A 22,208-nucleotide genomic window follows, 5' to 3' on the forward strand; every position below is an offset into this window, starting at 1 on the left:
TGCGGTAGAATTTTTCATATTTTTTTTAATTTAAAAGAAAAATGGGTAACTTCCTCTTTTGTGACACCCCTGGTTTACGGGGATTAAGACACAGAGGTTTTTAATGAAAGAAATGTAAAAGGTTTAATGTTCCACGTGATGATCAAAGAACTCACTCCACGCCAAAATCAAAACCATACATTTTGGAAACAAAAAAATAAAATAAAAATTCAGACTTTCTCTCTCTCTCTCTGCACCAAAATCAGAAACGGTGATATACCAATTACCATATATATATAAATATAAATATATACATAAAAATCAAAACTTTGCATGTAAGCACCATAGACAAGTGTCGTTTCACTGAACCAAAACCTTAGCTAGGTGTGACCCAACCACTGCTACACTACTTGAATTTAACACCACACCACACCACACCACACTTAGAAAGAAAAGAAAGCTAGCCTTAACTGGCTTTGCTATCTCCTTCTCTCTCTTTCTCTTTTTCTTGATTGTGATGATTCTTTACACTATACTCTTCTTCTTCTTCTTCTTTTTCACCACGTGGTCTTTTTCTTTGTAACGCTTCATCTTTGTGTTATTTTTGGCTTGATGGGTTGCTCTTGTTCTTCTCAATTTGTGTAAAGTTTGACTCTTTTTGGGTAACTATGGCTTCTTCTGTTCTTAGATTCAGGAAGTTATGTTTTGTTGAGCCAGTTTTGGGGTTTCAATCTTCTTCTGGTGCTACAACAACAACAGCCCAAAAAGATGAAAACGGTGTCGTTTTAAATGATGATGAGAAGAAGAGGAGGAGTAATAATAACAACAAGAAGAAGAAGCAACCAAAGGAATGGAGGTGTATAGATAATTGTTGTTGGTTAATTGGGTATATGTGTACCACTTGGTGGCTTCTGTTGTTTCTCTTCCATTGTTTGCCACCTACAATGACTGGTTTTCAGGTACCTGAATCACCAGGGGAGAGGCTCAAAAGAGAGGGGTTGACACCTCTTCATCCTGTTGTTTTGGTCCCTGGTATTGTCACTGGTGGCCTTGAGCTTTGGGAAGGTAGACCTTGTTCCGAGGGACTTTTTAGGAAGAGACTTTGGGGTGGCAGTTTCACTGAAATCTTCAAGAGGTTTGCCCTTTTTTAGTTACAATTTAGTACTGAATTTTTAACTGAAATTTTTGTACAAATTTTAGTTAATAATGAGTGTATATTGGTAGTTTTAGTATAATGAGTTACAATTTAGAATGAAAGTTTGAACCTTTAATGGGGTGGTAGTATTATAGTCTTAGGACTCTTTTTTGGTTACAATTAGGACTGAATTTTTGTACCATTTTGCATTTTGGGGTGGAAATTACAGTTTAGGAAAGAACTTTCACTGAAATCTTCAAAAAGTTTGGATTTTTTTTCTTTATACAAATTTTACTTGAAGATGATTGTATATTGGTAGTTTTACTAGAACGAGTTACAATTTAGAATGAAAGTATGAAACTTTAATCTAGTGTGATACAAATGTTGATTTGACTGAAAGTAACAGTTTGTAAAGACTTAATTTTTGAACCCTTATGTGGAATGTGTTGGAAATTTTATAGGCCTTTGTGTTGGTTGGAGCACTTATCTCTACACAACGAAACAGGGCTTGACCCGCCCGGGATTCGAGTTCGAGCAGTTCCAGGACTTGTTGCAGCTGATTATTTTGCTCCTGGTTACTTTGTTTGGGCAGTTCTTATTGAGAATTTAGCCAAAATTGGTTATGAAGGAAAAAACATGTACATGGCTGCCTATGATTGGAGATTATCTTTCCAAAATACAGAGGTTAGTATATAAATCTGTTCTTATCTTTCTTAATACATAAGATTGTTTAATTAAATTAGTGAATTTCAATTATACAGATTAGAGATCAAGCTTTAAGTAGATTGAAGAGTAAAATTGAGCTCATGTATGTAACCAATGGCTATAAGAAAGTGGTAGTAGTTCCTCATTCAATGGGGGTCATTTATTTCCTTCATTTCATGAAATGGGTTGAATCACCTTCCCCTATGGGAGGTGGTGGTGGCCCGAATTGGTGTGCTAAGCACATTAAAGCGGTCATGAATATCGGTCCGGCTTTTCTTGGAGTTCCTAAGGCTGTAAGTAACATCTTTTCTGCCGAGGGAAAAGATGTTGCTTTTCTCAGGGCTATTGCCCCGGGGCTTTTGGATTCTGACATGCTCGGTCTTCAAACGCTCGAGCATCTCATGCGAGTTTCTCGAACTTGGGATTCCACCATTTCCTTATTGCCAAAAGGTGGAGATACTATTTGGGGTAATTTAGATTGGTCTCCTGAGGAAGGACTTAGTTGTGATTTGGATAAGAGAAAACTCTCTTCAAGTGACACTACTAATTTCAATCACAGTGATGGAGATATCGGTTTTCGAATCAAAGATCCCATTAAGTATGGAAGAGTAATCTCTTTCGGAAAGGCAGCTTCACAGATTCCTTCTTCTCATCTTCCTCCTCCTGATTTGAAGGTACATACTAATTGATCATTCTTTATAGGGATTTTTTCATAATTACCAAAAAAAATGAAATTTTTATTTACAAAAGGTTACATTTTACTATGTTGTTTTCGTAACTAACTATTTTAGTAAAACTCTCTTCTTTATAAGCATGATTCTAAAAAGTTTAGTGGCAGGAACTTCTCGGAATGCGATCTTCTTCCGGGCTTAATTTATCGTGTAGCGGTGAGGTTTGGACGGAATATGATGAAGTAAGCAGAGAAAACATCATAAAAGTAGCCGAAAACAAGGCCTATACAGCTCAAAACACCTTTGATTTACTGCGATTTGTGGCCCCGAAATTGATGCAACGGGCCGAGGCTCACTTCTCTCATGGAATAGCTGATAATCTAGATGATCCTAAATACTCACATTACAAGTATTGGTCAAATCCACTTGAAACCAAGTAAGTTTACATATATAGCTATTGAGCATAAACCATTTTTCTTCGGTAGCTGCTAAGTGTAATATAAACCTCACAAATCACTCATACACGAGCAATGTGGGACAGAACACACAAATTAATTAATTTTTTTTCGATACGATTTTGAACTCAATATTTACAGGCTACCTAATGCTCCTGATATGGAGATATACTCTCTCTATGGTGTTGGAATCCCTACAGAAAGATCATACATATACAAAATGTCTCCTTCTAGCAAATGCAAGAGTATTCCATTTCGAATAGATAGCTCGGTGAATGGCCAAGGAGACAACAGTTGCCTAAAGAGCGGTGTATACTTTGTGGATGGCGATGAGAGTGTCCCGGTTTTGAGTGCAGGCTTCATGTGTGCAAAAGGGTGGCGAGGAAAGACGAGATTTAACCCGTCGGGTAGTGCTACTTACCTAAGAGAGTACCGACACAAAGCTCCATCGAGCCTGCTGCAGGGGAGGGGTTTGGAGAGCGGTGCACATGTCGATATTATGGGAAATGTTGCTTTGAGTGAAGATGTTTTGAGGGTTGCCGCTGGGGCGAGCGGCCGAGATATTGGAGGGGACCGGATTTATTCCGATATCATGAAAATGTCTGAGAGAATAAATCTTCAATTGTGATTAGATCATGAGAATAAAAAAGGTATAAGGCATTTCAATCTAGCTAAGCAATTTTTTTGTTGGTTTTAATTTGTAATTTTCTATATATGCAACAAATTACCAATGTGATGTTAGATTGGCTCAACTAAGAATGAATTTTATAGCTTACTTTTTTGCATTTGAAGATTAATTTCTTTTCCCAAAACTGTGATTACAAATCCTGTAATTTCTAACTTCCAACATGTAGATGGAATAGTCTGCTCAATTTTGACATGTGGGCTCTGGATTGGGCCGTCTTATTGGTTAATCATTGAATTTGCGGGCTTAAGCCACAATAAATAATAATAATATTAAGTAGTGGGGTGGACAATATTTAATTAAATTAAATTAATTTAATTTTATCTTATCTAATTATAAAAAATTGGGTAAATACCATTTTGGACCCTGTATTTTGCAAAAGTTACTGATTGGACCTTGTGTTTTGTTAAATGACAAAATGGACCCTATATTTTCCAAAATAGTAAAAATAAGACTCTGAACTTAATATTTGACAACCTTTTTTATTAATATAATCAACTTGAAAACAATTCCTAATACGAACAGATACAGAAAATATAAACAATTTTGTGATAATACTTTTAGATCGGATTATAATTAAATTTTATTTTGATAAAAAATCAATTCAGGGTCCTATTTGTACCATTTTAGAAAATACAGGGTCCATTTTGTCATTTAACAAAATAGAGGGTCCAATTGATAACTTTTGCAAAATACAGGATCCAAAATGGTATTTACCCTAAAAAATTAGATATTTAATTATAATTATATTGGATTGAATATTAAAAATTATATTCTAGTTGGATTGGATCATAATTTTTTAAATCTAATTATTAATTGTATTGGATTAAATGTCCAATCTTAATGTTAAGTATCTATTTCATCACTAAGTTTTTTAGTTCTGTAAATGTGAGTCGAATTTTTTGACACGGTACAAAATTGGTACAAGTAAAATTTGATATGAAAAAATACGTGCTTAGACATGATACCAAACGACATAAAAAAATATGAACTAAATTAGTTCAAAAACATGATAAATTAAAAAGTAATAATAATAAATAAATTATTTATCAATTCAAATGATAATAATATTTAAATATAATAATTATAATTACTTCCAAAAAAAATATTTAAATATAATAATTATAATTATTTTTATGTGATTGTGTAACTTTTTAATAAAATATATAAAAGTAATTAAAATTATAATATATATATATATTTTAGTCATTTAGCTTATTAATTGTAATAAAAATATAAAAATATGGAGTATAAATTTGAGCCTGTATAAAAAAATAAATTGGTCTATTTAGGAAAAACAAACTGAACTAAATAAAGTACGACACGAATTTGAGCATGGAACAAAATTACTGGACTTACTGGTCGTGCTGGGCCTACCCTACAAAATTATGGGATTTTTACAAAAATACTATATTTTGGATAAAAATTTACAATTTTATTGCCATACGGAATTTTTACAAAAATACTAATTTTTTTAATATAAAACATGTAAAACAATAAAACAGAACAATTAAATCAACAACGGAACAACTAAAAAATAATCGTGAAACAATAGTGAAAATTTAATACAGTATACAGTATAAAAATACATAGTATTTTTGAAAAAAAATTCTGTTCCACATTAAAAAAAAATAAAAATTTCAATATATAATATAAAAATTCTTAAAATTATTGTACAATTGACACAACCCATATTTTTTTATAGCTGAGCAGCACGACTCGAAACCGTAGTCAAAAAGTCATGGACGTATTTATAGTTATGCTAAGTATAACACATTTATGTTTTTCTTATTTTTTAATTTTTTGTTGTGCATTTTTATTGGCTGAGGAATGAGAATTAATATTTAAAACATAATTATATATCTTATTTTACCTTTGTCCCTTACTCCTCCGTTTGAGTATGTTATATAATGAAAGCTGTAAAACGTTTTGTCCCAATATATATTATAAAATTAACAATATACTCAACTTTACAACAATCCAAACTACCCCAATGTATTTAAATCTATATATATCGTTTCTTCTACTCAACTTTGATTATGTTTTAATAAAATAGTCAATTTTAAAAAGAAACTTGTTCAAAAAAAAAACAAATATAAATAAATAAAAAGAAGAAAAATGAAAATGGCTATATAACCCCATCCCCAAATCAAAAATAATAATTGTGAGAACTCATACTCATCACGTGTAGTACTGGTTAGGGGTACATATTTTTCTTATAGAGATGGACCTTGCAGGAACAAGCCCTTAATGGTGGGGATTTCCTGTACTTACATAGAGAACAAGGTGGGAAAATGAAGATCATTTCTCGTTCTTGAATTAACGTTAAATAGGGCGGAGACATGGATGACACTCCCTGTTCGACGGACCCGTTAATATTTTAGTTATCTTTTTAATAATATTTTATAATTTATATTTTATATTTGTATTTTTTTATATAAATTTTTAAATTGTGTTTTGGATTATATTTAGTATATTGAATAATTAATAATTGTAAAATATTTTATTTGTATGTAATTTTTATGTTATATTGTGATTTATTAAATCAATTATATATATATTGATTTAGATTGATAATTATACTCTTAAAATTCCTCTAATTTCGTGATTGATACCCTAGCTAATAAAATTCAAACCATTAATTTAAGAATAATGTAAACTCAATTTTTTATATATGATGGTCTACAATAGTTATATGGTAGACATTCTACTTGTTCTTATTTTTTTTTTTTTTGAATAATGTACATTACGAAAATTAAAATTTAAAATAGTGAGAGTTACACTGTTAGTAATAAGTTAGAGGGTAGTTAAGTCTTCTTACTTACAGTCTTAGTTTGTTAGGCTTTTCTACTCTCTTCATCACTGTATATAAGCACCACTTGTAATCAATTTTCAGTGGAGCAATACAATTCTTTCTTCTTTTTTTTTTTCTCTCTCTCTCTTTCTCTGCCTTCCAATATCCCCCATGAATGGTAGTCTTGAACTATATTTCAGTATGAAGATGATCCACTTCTTGATGTTACACTATATCGGTCTATGGTTGGTGCTCTGTAATATGTCACTATCGCTCGCCTGATATTTCATATAGTGTTAAGAAAAGTGTGTCAATTCATGCACAATCTTCTCTCTTCTCATTGAATTGATGTCAAGCATATCCTTTGATACTTTGCTGAGATTCTTGATTTTGGATTGCTCATACGCAAAGCTTCTAACTTTCATCTTGAAGCCTTTAGTGATGCAGCTTGGGCTTTTGACCTTGATGATCGAAGGTCTACAACTGACTTTTATGTGAATTTTGGGGGAACTCTAGGAACTTAATTTTCCCTTAGTTGTACCATTTGGTGCGATAATTTAAGCACTGTCATGATGGTTGCCAATCTTATTACTCACGCTTGCACCACGCACAATCGAGATAGATCTCTATTTTGTTTGTGACAAAGTGAATCAAGGTCATATTCGTGTTCAACATGCCTCTGCACTAGATTAAGTAGCTGTTTGCCTAACAAAACCAATCTCTAGCTTTTAGTTCTCTTTTTTCAACCACACTTAGTTTGCGGGGGGCTGTTAGGAATGAGAATCAGTTAGCTCATAGTTAGTTAGAAATCAGTTAGAGGGTAGTTAAGTTTCTTGCTTATAGTCTTAATTTGTTAGGATCTTTTCATCATTGTATATAATAAGCACCACTTGTAATCACTTCAGTGGGGCAATATAATTCTTTCTTTCTTCTTCTTTTTTTTTTTTTTCTCTGTTTTTCTTTGTCTTTTAACATGTGTATAAAAAGAAACAGGTATATGTAACTGAATATTTATTTTCGATCTAATAAATTATCTTAATTTTTTTCAAAAGCATGTAGATTACGTATCTAATATTGTAACACTATATGTACACATTCACATAAGAAAATTTGATTTTTATAATTTTTTTAGCTAAGAACTAAAATTAGAAGCAACTTTATTGATAAAGACAAAAATAGTATCCTTAATTAATAATATAAACTTTTCCTATTTATAGCTCAATCATTTAATAATATAATATGTAAACTTTCAAACTTAATTAATATTATATATGTATAATTAAACACATATGCATGCAGTTGTGGAGTATTCCCTCGTATTAAGAAGGTGATTAAATCTTTAGTAGGACCAAAATATGATGGTGATTATCTACATAAACTTATAAGACAAAAGTTAGGGCACACCAAATTGAACCAAACTTTGACCAATGTTGTCATTCCAACATTTGACATCAAACAACTCCAGCCAACTGTTTTTTCCAGCTACGAGGTAATTAATTAAAATTTTTTAATAATTAATTTTAAGTTAATATACAAAAAATAATTTAATTAATATATAATATAATAAAATTAATAAATAATGTTATTTAATTTTCAGGTTAAGAAAAATCCATCGTCCGATATGAATGTACTTCTATCAGATATATGTATTGGAACTTCGGCTGCTCCAACATATCTTCCTGCTCATTACTTCGAAGCAAAAGATTCTAATGGAGAAGTTATTAGAAAATTTAATCTTATAGACGGTGGTGTTGCTGCAAATAATCCGGTATAAATTTTAAATACATTTATACTAAGGTTTGCAATTAAAAAAATTATATTTAGATGATCTTGTTTGGATTTTTGATTTTTTAATAAAGAAAAAAACAATTTTATTATGAATAAAAAATAAAGAAAAATATTTTCTACAAATTTTGGAAGATACTTAGATATATATAATTGTTATAAATTTCATAATATGTAGACTAATTAAGTTTTAATGTTTTTATAAAATTACTTTATTCAATCCAAAATATATGAGAAAATAGAATCTTCTCTGTTTCATTTTATTAAATTTTATATAGTAACAAGTTATCATTAATGTAATTTTTGTTACTACCTATTAATATATATTAGTCACTTTTAATCTGCACATAACACATTCAAATTATGTATAATTTCCATTCAAAAAAAAAAAAATGTATAATTAATCTCAATTATAAATATTTTTAACTTGATCACATAATATTTTATTATATAATTGAGATTAATTAATTACCCATCATATGGTATATACACTAAAAAAAATTATTTTTAGTGACAACTTTTTAATCACAACATAAAATTTTTCGTAACTAAATATGACTTTTAGTCACAACAAAAGTTATTTGTGACTAAAACATAGTATTTAGATACAAGTTGTCACTAATTTAGTTTTAGTTACAACAAGTGTGACTAAACATATTTAGTCACAACATATTGTAATTTTTGTGACAATCACGACATAAAAATAATAATTTACAATTAATCACGATTTTTTCATTTTTAATTATAAATTTTATTGTGATTAAAAGTAAGATTTTTTATAGTAATATAATTTAAGCATACAAATTAGAAGTGATGTATCTATCATTACTACTAGTAAATGACTAATAATATTTTTATCTACAAATATTTTATTGACAACTTAGATAAACATAACTTTATTGGCAATTTTTTCCACTGATTTTCTTAAGTATATATTTATATTATTCACATGTTAAATATGGTACTGATCATATATTATGTGTATTGATTTAATTTATAGACTCTGGTGGCAATTGGTGAAGTGTGGAAGGATAAAATAATAGCTACTTTGTCTCCAACAATAGATAATAATAATGATCCAATATTAGATTGCGGTCGATTTTTGGTGATTTCATTAGGAACTGGATCTCCAAAAATTGAAAAGAAATATAATGCTCAAGATGTCGCGAAATGGGGTTTGGTAAATTGGTTAAACAAAGGCGGTTCGGCCCCAATTATTGATGTATTTTCTCATGCAAGTTCTGATATGGTCGATCTTCATCTCTCTGTGCTTTTCAAAGCCTTCAAATCAGAACATCAATATCTTCGAATTCAGGTTATATATAATATATTTAATTATATTAATTATTTGAATATATAATAATTAAATATATATGTATATTTTGTGATAGGATGATACTCTCGAGAACGATGTATCATCGGTAGATATTGCCACAACGAAAAATTTGGAAGATCTTGTCAAAGTTGGAGAAGAATTATTGAAAAAGCCAATGTGTAGAGTTAATTTGGAGACTTGCCGCTACGAAATTTGTAGCGACGAGACTAATGAGCAGGCTCTTGTAAGGTATGCTAGTTCGGCTCATATTTAACTTTTATGTGTTTAGTCGTGGTTGTTGTACGTTTTGAATTAGTATGTTATGTCAAAAAATTTAACCTAGCACTAAACACACTGCACTTGTATGCAAAATCATATATTTTTACACACATAAATATGTTATGGTCTAATTATTGACGATATATAGGCAGAATACTACACATGTAAATAATCAAAATTGGCCAATATATATGACATATTAATATTAATTAAAAATATTAAAAGTATGATCGTTGATCGATGATGATTAATTAGTACGTAATTATATTTAATTATTTTGATTGTTATTAATTATATATAATTTAATTATTTGATGAGTTGCTTACAATGAATAATAATAATTATACAAATTATATATATTTAATTTGCAGGTTTGCTAAAAGACTGTGGGATGAGAAGCAATTTCGCAGTGCAAAGCTAGGTCTCCTAATTAATAATAATGTGTTATAATCATTAAGTTTTAATGTGTATTTTGTGTGTGTGTAAACTAACTGTATATATATTAATCATTATATAGATTAATATAATATATATACTAAAGGAATGAGCAAAATATATATGCTATATTTGACGGGAGACGGAGCTATGGTTTGGGTATGGTTGTTAGAGACACCAACGACATGATGTACCATCTTAGCTCACGCCCAAGTGGAACCTGTCTTTGTCGAAGCCATTGGCATTCGGGAAGCCCTTAGTTGGATAAAGAAATCAAGCTTTCATTCAACAGTGTAAAGTGGAAGCTGACTGTTTATGTGTAGTACAAGCTTTACATAGTCCTTTATCTATGGTTGCTTTATTTGGGATGGTTATTAATGAGTGTAAAAACTTGTTTGCAAGATGAATGTTTTGGTTTATTTTGTTAAATGATCTCACAATATGGTGGCTCATAACTTCACGAAAGTTGCTATATTATATCCTGATCGTTTATTCAGTATAGAGTATGTTTCTACTGATTTTCTTTTGGTAGCTGAAGTTTGCATCTAATAAAGTTGATATTTGCATTCAAAAATAAATAAATAAATAAATATGCCATACATATATTTTTACTCAATCCGCAAACACATGATATCAAAACTTTATGATCTTTTCCATTTTATGTTATATATATATTTGTTACCAATATTAATATATTCACTTTTTTTACCAAATAAATTTATAATCATTGGAAATAATTAAAGCGAATGATATTAATTTATTGACAACACATCCCATAAAAAATAAGAAAACCACTAAATAGAGAAATTAAAGGAGTAAACACAATGATTAAATCAACTCAAAATTTATAAATAATAGAAGCATTTTCATTATATAGCAAAGGTATTAGAACAGGAATAAAACTAGAGGCCATAGTATAAGAGACACGTGTACATAAAACAGAATATTACAAATTTTTATTAACAGAATTAGAAAGTCAATACAAAAATAAAATATTTCTTAGGGTTGCTTCATTCATTCATCAACAATATCTTTTCCCTTTAGTGAGTATCATCAAATTCAATTTTTTTGACACACAACCCTCAAGCGAAATGGAGATGGAACTACACTAAGCTTGCTAATCAGAAATTGAAACCGTGTTGGTGAGAGCCCTTTTGTCAAACAATTTGCGATTTGATCATGTGAAGGAACATATCTTATTTCTAATTTCTTCTGTAGAGCCTTGTCCATTACAAAGTGAATGTCAAGCTCAATATATTTTGTGCGAGCATAGTAGACGGGATTAGATGCAAGCACACTTGTACTCATGTTATCACACTATATGACAGAGTTGCCATTAGCTTGAATTTCATTTCAGACAGTAAGCTTTCCAGCCAAGTTAATTTAGCAACTAAGAGCTCCGGCCTCTTTGAGAAGAGGGACAAGAGTACCGTTGATATGAGAAGCCATGACTCTGTCCATTGCTCCGACGAGTTTTCCGCCGATGAAAACGACGGGAAGGGCGGAGGAGGAGCCGAGAAGAGTGAGTAGCGCAGAGTGGAGGTGGGATCCAGTGGGGTGAAGGTCCAGCTCGTGTACAGTGGGGTTTACTCCCATACCACAGAAGAGTCTCTTGATTGCGTGGCACATGCAACAGCTGCTCATACTGAAAATGACCACGGCGTTGTCTGAGGCTAACCTCTCTATGTGCTCAACCGGGTCAATATCCATGTAACCGTTATTCGACCCTACCCATGACTCTGTTTCGTACTGCATTATTGTGGCTACGTAGTGATGAAACTTGAAAAGTGTTTGTTAATGGCCAAGAATGTGAGCTAAGGCTCGATACTCTGATTTGTGTGCTTGAGCGTGCTGCTATTATTTGTTTCTTCAAGGACCACAAAATTAGTGAATCTCCTAAGTACACACAGATTCTTGAACTGATTTTCTATCATTTGGAAAACAAGCCCAATTGGCATAAAAAAACCAATAAAATTGAGAGATTCACTTGAAAAAATGTGGAGACCATGATGAATGGTTCCTTTCAAGTACTTGAGTTATATAAGCAGTGTTTTCTAGAATTAAGCAGTTGTGTTGCAACCCATGATTTCAGAGACAATCCCCTCAATCATTGAACCATATAGCCAACCTATTAGGAGTTGGTCATGGACTATCCACGATTCATATTTAGGATTCATCACCTGTTCTAAGAACTTGATTCCTTCTTTTTGTAGTTTTCTCAATAGTGAGAAACTCTGAGGGACAAGCTCTTAGTCCTTTGAGGTATCCATCAAATTAATGACCTCGAATGATTTTTGAGATCATCGTCTTCCACAGCAAAAAATTATTTCTGTCGAGTTTGAGTAAAAAAAGGTTGACTCAAAGTGTTGTTGAATGGAGTCACCAATATTAGAGATGTTGCAGCAGGTCCTGCAAAACACTACTACACATTCGAGCTCTTTAGAGCATTGCTAACATTTTTAGGACCGATCTTCTTCGGCTGGTTGATGGAGTCTAACTTTCATCGGTCGACATGGCCAACAACTTGTGTTGCTCTGATACCAAGAGAAATTAAAGGAGTAAATACATTAATGATTAAATCTGCTCAAAATTTATGAGCAGGGCCTTTTCATTATTTAGCAGAGGTATTACAACGGGAATAAGGCTAAAGGCCACAAAAAAAGAGACACGTGTACACAGAAGAGAATATTACAAATTCTTATGTAACAGAATTGGAAAATCAATACAACAATAAAATCTTTCTTGAGATTACTTCATTCACTCATCATTGCATTCCACGTCAGCAACATCTTTTCTCTCTATGTCTGTATCTTCAAATCCAATTTCTTTGACATAAATAGTTATTGAAATTACAAATGTTTTGGGGAAGAATTGTCCATGTGAATCTCACTTACTTTTTTGTAATTGTGCTAATGAACTTGAGCTTTTTTTTTTTTAATAAAATTAAAATTATTGAAATTACAAATACCATGGATTGAACAATAATTGTATATTTATTCTTGATAAAATTAGCATTGTAGATCGATGCTAATTAAGTACTAATTATTATCTGTATTATGATTTACATGAGGAGACCTTGCATCACGAAGTTTTTTTTCTTCTGAGAGTATTTTAGCAAATCTGCAAATTAGTTATGTTATTAATTAGTATATATATTATATTGCACATGTACGTATTTATATCTTAATTATAATTAAGCAACTTTAGATAATAACAATACTAATAATAATTATTATCATAATACAAAACTAAATGAAATTATTCTTATTGTTAGAATATTGTAAGATGGATTTTATTTCAAAAATTAATTGATAATGCCAATTTCTCTAATATATACTTTATATTTATACACACATATGTAGAAGGTTCTTTTCACTGAAAATAATTTAAATATTTTACCTTTCTTTCAAAATCTTGTAAAAATTAGTGTTGAATTTTTAATAAATGGGAGGCTTTTTTTTTTTTTTCCTAATAATATGACCAATCATATACCTAGTAAGAGAGAAGGGAGGCATGTCTGTCATTTGCCCCTCTTATTTTTTTTTTTAAATTATTATATATAAATTTTTGAATATTTAATTACATTTTGACCACATAAAAATAATTCTTTTTATCTATATCTTTACTTATTTTTATATTTGTTCTCATAAAATTTATATATATATATTTTGTTTTTGTTTCCACATATTCTTTATTTTTATTCTCATAAAATTTGTAATTCTTTTTCAATAAAAGTTGCCTGGCTCCACCACTACAAATATCTTACATATATTTATTAGAAGTTTAATTAATAAACATAAAAAAAATGTGATTATATAATTAAACCTGATAAGAGCGTCTTGATTAGTCTCGTGGTTACTATCAGAAACCTCAAAGCAACGACCAGTCTCTAAATTTACCCTAGAAACAGGCTTTTTCAACAATTCGTCTCCAACTTTGACAAGATCTTCCAAATTATTTTTTGTAGCTATATCTACTGATGACATGTCACCCGTCAGAGTATCATCCTATAATAAAAATATATATTAATGTGCATTAATTCTCGTCAAATATTATTAATGTCACCTGTTAGAGTATCATCCTATAATAACGATATTAACACATAGGAGGGTGTTCGGCACCACTGGTGCCTAATAGCAATGCTCTTAATGAGCATTGCTATTAGGCACCTGTGGTGAATTACATACCTGGATGCGAAGGTAGTGTTTGTTTGAGTTCAATGCTTGAAAAACGACAGAAAGATGAAGATCAACCATGTCAGCACTTGCATGAGAAAATACATCAATAATTGGGGTCGAACCGCCACTCGTTAACCAATTCAATAAACCCCATTTACCAGCTTCTAGGGCACTATATTTCTTTTCAATTTTTGGTGACCCAGTTCCTAATGAAATCACCAGAAATCTAGCATAATCCAATGGATTTATTGGAAAAAATGCATCACTCCCTCCCATTATCTCCTTCGATACTTCACCAATTGCCACTAGAGTCTATAAATATACACCACTTAACGATAGTTAATAACTAAATATTAATAATGTTTTATATCTTTAATGAATGTCACTATATTTTTGAGTGATTTTTCCAGTGTAATAACCCTTTAAAAAAGATGTACTTATTTTTGTTTTAACATATAGAGATTACAATGAATATTATTAAGTTGACCCTAGGCTGAGGTACGGGCTGAACCTGTGCCTACGACCCACCTAGTCTAGGGGCCTAAATAAAAAAAAAAGTTCTTTTAAAAAGAACACTTATTTTTTAAAATAAATTTTAAAAATACCATCTATTTTTATAAAAAGGGTCAAAAAAAATTATTTTTCATAAAACCCAATACAACTTAGGATTGCCATTGAATATTTTTGTTATATAATTTTTTTTTGGTTTATAACTTCTTGACATGCTATAAATGGAAAAGGATTTACAAGTTCATCTTTTTTAGGGTTTACACTAAAGAGGAGTGTTATTTAGTAATGAAGTTTTTATGTTAAAGTAATTTAATTTGTGTGGGGAATATTATTATATAAAAGTTTATTAAATATTTGTATACCGGATTATTTGCAGCAACACCACCATCTATAAGGTTAAATTTTCTAATAACTTCTCCATTGGGATCTTTCGTTTCGAAGTAATGTGGAGGAAGATAAGTTGGAGCAGCTGAAGTTCCAATGCATATGTCTGACAGAAGAACATTTGACGATGGATTTTTCTTCACCTGCAAATTATATTTTAGGTGTACATATTATTATTATTATTATTACGTATATATATAAAATTGGGTATCTCTCCAATATATATACCTCAAAAAATGATAGTTCTGATATGTTTCGTGCATCCGGAGCATTTTTTAATTTTGTGTACGTTATAGTTATTTAAGATTACTTATAATTTTTTTTTTAAAAAAATCCAAATAGTTAAAGTGCTGAAATAAGACTCAAGCAGTTACTTACCTTGTCTATAAGAAAAAAAACGAATTGTGTAACAAAATATTTGAATTTTTTTTTAAATTGTAATTTATTTATAATTTTTCGAAAAATTTACATGTGACTGACATAATATACACTATTACAAAAAATTATTAAATTAATTTTTTTTAATACCGAAACAGATAAAAATTATATGAAAATATAATATACCAGGTGTAGTGTATTTTTCCAATAAAATTAATTACCTCATAGGTAGAAAATATAGTTGGTTGGAGTTGTTCAATGTCAAATGTTGGTATGACAACATTGGTCAAAGTCTCATGTAATTTTGTTTCACCAAGCTTTTCTTTCACAAGTTTATGAAGATATTTACCATCATATTTGGGTCCAGATAATGCTTTAACAATCTTTGTAAGGTGAGGAAACACTGGACAACTGGTATATCATGCTATAAGAATTAATTAATTTTTTTTTTAAAAAAAAACATGTGTAATAATTATATATGTTATAATAATAAAGATTCAAGTATATTATAATTAACCTATTTTGTGGGAAGATTTTAGGGCAATGTGTGAGATAGAAATCTTTAACATCTTTAGCAGCAAAGACAGGACGGTTATTATGGTTAGGGGCAGTTAACATGGCAGTAACAAGACCTCCTGTGCTTGTTCCACTAATCACATCAAAATAATCAGCTAGCCTTGCTTCTTCACCATCAAGTTTCTGAAAATTAAAACAAATTAATCTCTAAAAAAAATCTCAATTATTTAAGAAATATGATTGTGTTCGTATTTCTGCACAGATACCAAATATCATTACAAGAGACAGAGTTTTCGACACTATAAAAAAATCTTACTTTTAATCACAATAAATTATTACAAAAAAATTACCTTCAGTTACAACATATGACTAAAACATAGTATTTAGATACAAGTTGTTACTAATTTAGTTTTAGTCACAATAAGTATTGTGAAAACACATTTAATTTTTTTTTTTTTTTTTTTTGAAAAGACAAAGTATTCATATTAGATTAGAGACTGAGAAAATGGGATCCACAGGAGGAAATCCCTCCCCTTTACAACAAGGAGTGTCGTTCTCAGAACAACGAGCACTTTTAGCCATAGAGTCCACAAAAGCTAATATTTTTGTGACTAATATTTTTAGTCACGAACTTTTTTTGTCACAACATAAGAATGGTGATTTATAATTAGTGATAACTTTTTCACTTTTAATTTCACAAGTTTTGTTGTGACTAAAAGTAAAAATTTTTATAGTAAAAATTGATGACTAAAAGTGAAAAAGTTGTAACTAAACATATTATAAATCATCATTCTTATATTAATTGTTATTATTACTAAAATGTCTAGTTTTATATATTCATATATATATATATATATATATATATTCGAACCTGTAATTGTTCCTCTAAGAAAGCAAGGATAGTTCCTGGGATAAGACCTCTTATTCCACCCCCATCAATGCTCAAAACTGTTATTAGATTTCCATAAGTTGGAGGCTGCAAACGAGGACTAGTTTGCAAACTTGTTGGATTATTAATAATATTCCTATACTTTCCTTCCATATATCTAATTACAAATTCTATATATCTCTTATGATGATATATTATATATATATATATATATTTATATTAGTTAACAATAGATTGGAGATCGAAGTATTCTTTTCGTAAAGATGAGGTTTCAAGTAAAAATAAAATAAAATAAAAAATATATATCTTAGCTAGGGTTAAAATTAAGGTTTCGAGTGATAATATTTGGCTCTAGATAAAAACTATAGCTTATAATTTTATTGTGATGAGAGAACTAGCTAGGGTTATATTTATAGGAGATTCAAATACATGCATATGCAAAATTTTCTAACCTTATTTATGCCTTTTTCTCATTTGGGGACCATGAAATTTAGTTAAAATGGAAAAACGAATACTTTTCAATATTGGAAACATTCATCGAATAAGTTTAATTATTTTCCCCTTCTTAATTAATTATGTTTGACTAAAAATGTGACAACCGTGCATATATGGTGCGTTTTGATGATAATAATTATTAATTAATTAATTATAAGCCTTTGTTCATATTCATATTAGAGAGATTCACAAAATCATTGTATATATACAATATAAAAATCTTATCTTTATTCCACTATGAGTACTACCAAAAGTAATTAAAAATAATCTCTTTGGCTTAAGAAGATATAAATATACATATAAATATTTATATATATGTACGTACGTAGTGAGAATTGTAGGTGAGACTTGTGAGAATAGTTGGTAATTAAGTCAATTTTAATAATTTGGTGATCAATAATCAAACGTGTGGTATATATGCATGGCTAGTTATAGCTAGGCGAAAACCCTAGTTAACATCATATATAAATATCTTTGTGACTTATTCTTTATCAACTGCCATTACAGTCTTTATTATATATATATTAATTAATATATATAATTTACCAATTTACATAAAATAATTAAGGGAAATTTTATTTACACCCCAAAAATTCCTAAGTACACCCTATTTTAATAATTTTTATTTTATATAAAATTTATATCTTTAATTGTACTAAGTATTTTTAACTTTTTTCTTTCAATTTATATTCTTAAAAAATATACCTATCAAACAAAATTAAATTATATTTTAAAAATTATGACAAAAAAATTAAAATAAAAAATTATATGAAATTTTCTCAGAAAAAAATAAATAAATATTTACATGAGTTAAAAAAAATTATGAAAATGAAATCAAAATAAGTATTAAAATTAACATAAAATAATGTAAGGAAAAAATTTTAAAAAAATATTAAGAATAATTTTTAAAAATTATTTAAGTTTATATTTTTTTTAATAATGAGGTTTATTTATAATTTTATGGGGTGCAAATATAACACCCCAATAATTAAACTGAAAAAAGGACGTGAAAGAAAGAGATGCCTAACTTATATTAACTCTATTTTTAGAAGATAAACAATGAATACGTGAATAGTTTGATTCGTGTAATATTAATTAAAAGATATATATAGGATGATCATCATGGATAGGTCAATAAATTAGGGTTGAAAATTCAAAGGCTGCGAAATATTATACAAATCATAATTAATTGATGGAAAAAGATTGAAAATTTTTGTTTCATAGGGCGTATCAAAATCCATGTATTGTAAATAATTCCGATTATGTATTAATTAATTATATTTGTCCTGAAAATTAAAATATCACTTTTAGTGTTGTTTCTCAATTAATTATATAAGTTTATAATTGACGCTAAAGAGTACTCAATTGTGTCGGTTAAAAATTCAGCACTAAAAAAAAATCAACACTAAAGGTAATACAATCTTCAGAAAAAAAAAAATTCTTTGGTGTCTTTTCTAATCCAACACTTAAAAGGTTAAAAAACCTTTAAATCTTAGTTTAAAACCGACACCAAAAAGATGAAAAAGTTACTTAAATTAATAAATATAACTAATTTTTGTTAATAAATAGATAAATAATAATTGGGTATAAAATGAACATGATGAACCCTAAAAAAAATTTAAACCCTAACTCCATCTCTTTCTCTCTCTACCCCGACCTCTCTCTCTTTCTCTCTTGCTTTAGTGCAGCGCTAGAGGGAATCAACAACCCATCCCGATCTCTCTTTCTCTCCTTCCATTGTTGCCACTGTTTGGGAAAGCAAAGCCGGAGATATAGTGGTGTCTCAGTAGTTGGGCAACTAGGTAACGATGGATTTCGACTCACCTCTCCCTTTCTTTCTCTCATCAGTACCTAGCTCTTCTCTAGCGCGCGAGTGGTGGTGGAATCCATAACACCAAGGTCACATTTGTTCTGTGTGTGTGTATGTGTGTGCAGATGAATGGTCTTAAAGCTCGTGGAGTATCTCGACTGGGTTCTATGTTTGACAATGCTCGGTTCTAGCCAGTGTTTTGGATTCGTGTTTGAGATCAGCTCGTGGAAACAGGATATCAACCCTTTTTCTATTAAGACCAGGAATGGAGTTCAGACCAGATCTGAGTTTTATTATTTTTTTTTTGTTCTTGGCATATTATTTTTTGTATAAAGTTTTTGTATAATAATAATTTTTGCTATGAATTTTTTATTCTGAATCTATTACTATATAATGATAATATTTGTTTCGGGTCTATTATTTGAAATGTATTCAATATAATATTATATAATGATATTATATTTAATAAAATCATATCTACAAAATTTTATTATTTTAAAGTTTTTAAAAACGAGTCAAAATTTACAGTTATTAATCGAGATATATAGTGTAAAAATGAATTGCACACCCGTTAGTGACAGTTTAAAACTAACATCAATGTCCAAAAGTCTCAATTCACAACCGGCACCAAAGAATATACTTTTTGTTACTGTAAAATAAGTGTCAATTTTATGAACCAACACTAAAAGTGTAAGTGTCAGTTTAAAACTAACACCAAAAGTACAATTTATAGTAGTATTAATTAACCCTAAAGCGTAAGCATATGTGTTTATATTTCCAATTTGATTTGTGTAAGAGTAGTTTATAAAATGACTTTACATGTTTAATTTGGGTTAATTTAGCAGCTCACTAACCTATTTATGACACATTTAATATTGTTTACAACTAGTTTATAAGGCGATACTTGTAATTTAACTAATTTAATGTAATTTAAATATAATATTTAATAATATAAATTTTAAATAGATTGTTGTCATTTCATTTTGGGGTAAGGAAGTCAACTGGAAAATGACTTGATTATTAATTTAATTTATAAATGAGTTAGGTGTCTTAGTCCGAAAATAACTTAAAACAAATATAAGAAAAGAACCAATTTCATTTATTTTATGTCACAATTAAAAATAATCTCTTTGGCTTAATAAGAATAATATATGTGTAGTGAGAATTGTAGTTGAGAATGGTAGGTAATTAACGTGTACTCTTTATCATATTAATTAATAATTAATTACCAATTAACTCTTGTCTCTAGGGCAACATATAATTAAACTCATAACTTATTATTACTCTATATTTAGAAAAACAATGAATATACGCAAATTTTGATTTCGTAAGGGGGGCCAATCTTAGCTAGTATCATCATGCATAGGTTTAGGACTGGGCTTAGGCTAAGACAGACTAGGTCCGAGCGTAGAGCTCACTCAGTCCAGAGCTCAAAAAAATAATTTTATCTTTAAAAATATACATATTTATTTTTTAATAAATTTTCAAAATGCTACATTGTTTTTTTTTTTTAAAATAAGAGTCTTAATAATTTTTCTAAGGTCCGCCAAATTTCAAGACCATATCCTTGAATAGGTCAATAAATTAGGGCCACATTTTTACCTTTAAGCATATTAAAATTATAGGACGAGCATTGTTATAAAGTATTAGTGGTACGCCTAACAACATTCATAGGTAGTGCTTTGTGATTGGTTGCGATATTTCATAAAAATTATTATATTAAATTATTATATGAGACCTGATGATATTTAATTGTATCAATAAAAATATGACAAGTTGAAAGGTGCTAAATAGGCACGTCCACTACAAATAAAACTACTTTTAGTCACAACATAATTTTTTTTAGACTAAATGTGATTTTTACTCACAATGAAAAATTATTTGTAAATAAAATGTAATATTTAGATACAAGTTGTTACTAATTAGTTTTAGTCACAACAAGTATTTGTGACTAAAAATATATTTGGTCACAGTAAATTATAATTTTTGTGACTAGTATTTTTAGTCACGGACCTATTAATCACAATATAAAAATCGATGCTTTATAATTAATCACAACGTTATTTTTATTTTTAATCATAAGTTTTATTATGATTAAAAATAAATTTTTTTGTAGTAACTAGTACCTTTTAACATTTCTCATAACAATAATAAAAATTCAAAGACAGTGTATAAATTATATATAATGAAATAAGTGGAAATTCTGTTATAACAACTCATTACCATATTTATGACACATTTGACATTGTTTACAACTCTTTTATAACAAGGAAGCCACCTCGAAAATGACTTGATAATTAATTCAAATGCATCATTTAGGTGTCTAATTACTAATTATAAGTCCGAAATAACATAACCCTATTTAAGAAAAATTTTATGTGATAATAAGTCATAGTTATCATTTCAAAAAAAAAAAAAAGTCATAGTTATCGTGTATGACCCATTTAATTATAGGGTGTAAGTTTTAATTTATTAGAGATTATTTCAAAAATATACAAAAATAGTTAAAAAAATTTATAAAAAATACGATTTTACAGAATTTTAAATATTTTTACAATTTTTTTGATTTTATTTATAAAAAATACGGTCTTTTTTAATATTGTACTCTTGTTAATTTATTATTGATTTTTTTGTTATATATATGTATATTATTTTTTGTTGTTATTTAAATGTTATTTTCATGTAATTTTCTTGTTGTTTTTGTGTGATTCTATAAAAAACCGTAAAAATATAAAAAAAAAAAAATTTAACGTAAAAATATACTTTTCTTTTACAAAAAATAATGTCTATTGTAATTATTCATTTTTATT

The 22,208-nt window shown here is 28.9% G+C and overlaps 4 protein-coding genes across 7 annotated transcripts; 2 read left to right on the top strand and 2 right to left on the bottom strand.

The window, feature by feature from the left end:
- Positions 1 to 349: 349 nt before the first annotated feature.
- LOC115698889 (putative phospholipid:diacylglycerol acyltransferase 2) lies at positions 350 to 3,742 on the top strand. 3 transcript variants are annotated; one of them, XM_061103061.1, is made up of 6 exons: positions 696 to 835; positions 939 to 1,114; positions 1,576 to 1,798; positions 1,876 to 2,493; positions 2,652 to 2,926; positions 3,087 to 3,742. In XM_061103061.1, exons 1-6 carry the CDS (start codon positions 830 to 832, stop codon positions 3,571 to 3,573), a joined length of 1,785 nt encoding a protein of 594 aa, XP_060959044.1. In that variant the 5' UTR covers positions 696 to 829; the 3' UTR covers positions 3,574 to 3,742. The 3 variants fall into 3 exon arrangements, with proteins under 3 accessions (XP_030481952.2, XP_030481953.2, XP_060959044.1); XM_030626092.2 differs by having other exon boundaries at positions 350 to 1,114; XM_030626093.2 differs by having other exon boundaries at positions 350 to 1,114; positions 2,658 to 2,926.
- Positions 3,743 to 7,397: 3,655 nt separating this feature from the next.
- Positions 7,398 to 10,464, top strand: LOC115700875 (patatin-like protein 2). Its single transcript, XM_061103481.1, has 6 exons — positions 7,398 to 7,417; positions 7,724 to 7,913; positions 8,022 to 8,192; positions 9,210 to 9,524; positions 9,601 to 9,773; positions 10,175 to 10,464. The coding sequence occupies exons 1-6, from the start codon at positions 7,398 to 7,400 to the stop codon at positions 10,251 to 10,253; spliced, it is 948 nt and encodes a 315-aa protein (XP_060959464.1). The 3' UTR covers positions 10,254 to 10,464.
- A 708-nt stretch (positions 10,465 to 11,172) lies between these two features.
- LOC115701565 (glutaredoxin-C7-like) lies at positions 11,173 to 12,052 on the bottom strand. The gene has a single exon (XM_061103063.1). The coding sequence runs from the start codon at positions 11,991 to 11,993 to the stop codon at positions 11,622 to 11,624; it is 372 nt and encodes a 123-aa protein (XP_060959046.1). The 5' UTR covers positions 11,994 to 12,052; the 3' UTR covers positions 11,173 to 11,621.
- A 137-nt stretch (positions 12,053 to 12,189) lies between these two features.
- LOC115701564 (patatin-like protein 2) lies at positions 12,190 to 17,519 on the bottom strand. 2 transcript variants are annotated; one of them, XM_030629384.2, is made up of 7 exons: positions 17,076 to 17,519; positions 16,206 to 16,387; positions 15,910 to 16,099; positions 15,289 to 15,453; positions 14,426 to 14,728; positions 14,064 to 14,245; positions 12,190 to 12,772 (listed from the first exon to the last, which is right to left on the bottom strand). In XM_030629384.2, the coding sequence occupies exons 1-7, from the start codon at positions 17,244 to 17,246 to the stop codon at positions 12,739 to 12,741; spliced, it is 1,227 nt and encodes a 408-aa protein (XP_030485244.1). In that variant the 5' UTR covers positions 17,247 to 17,519; the 3' UTR covers positions 12,190 to 12,738. The 2 variants fall into 2 exon arrangements, with proteins under 2 accessions (XP_030485244.1, XP_030485243.1); XM_030629383.2 differs by lacking the exon at positions 12,190 to 12,772 and adding an exon at positions 12,810 to 13,358.
- Between the last annotated feature and the right edge of the window lie 4,689 nt (positions 17,520 to 22,208).

The sequence above is a fragment of the Cannabis sativa genome, chromosome 8, assembly GCF_029168945.1.
Source record: "Cannabis sativa cultivar Pink pepper isolate KNU-18-1 chromosome 8, ASM2916894v1, whole genome shotgun sequence".
In the NCBI taxonomy this organism is placed as follows: Eukaryota; Viridiplantae; Streptophyta; class Magnoliopsida; order Rosales; family Cannabaceae; genus Cannabis; species Cannabis sativa.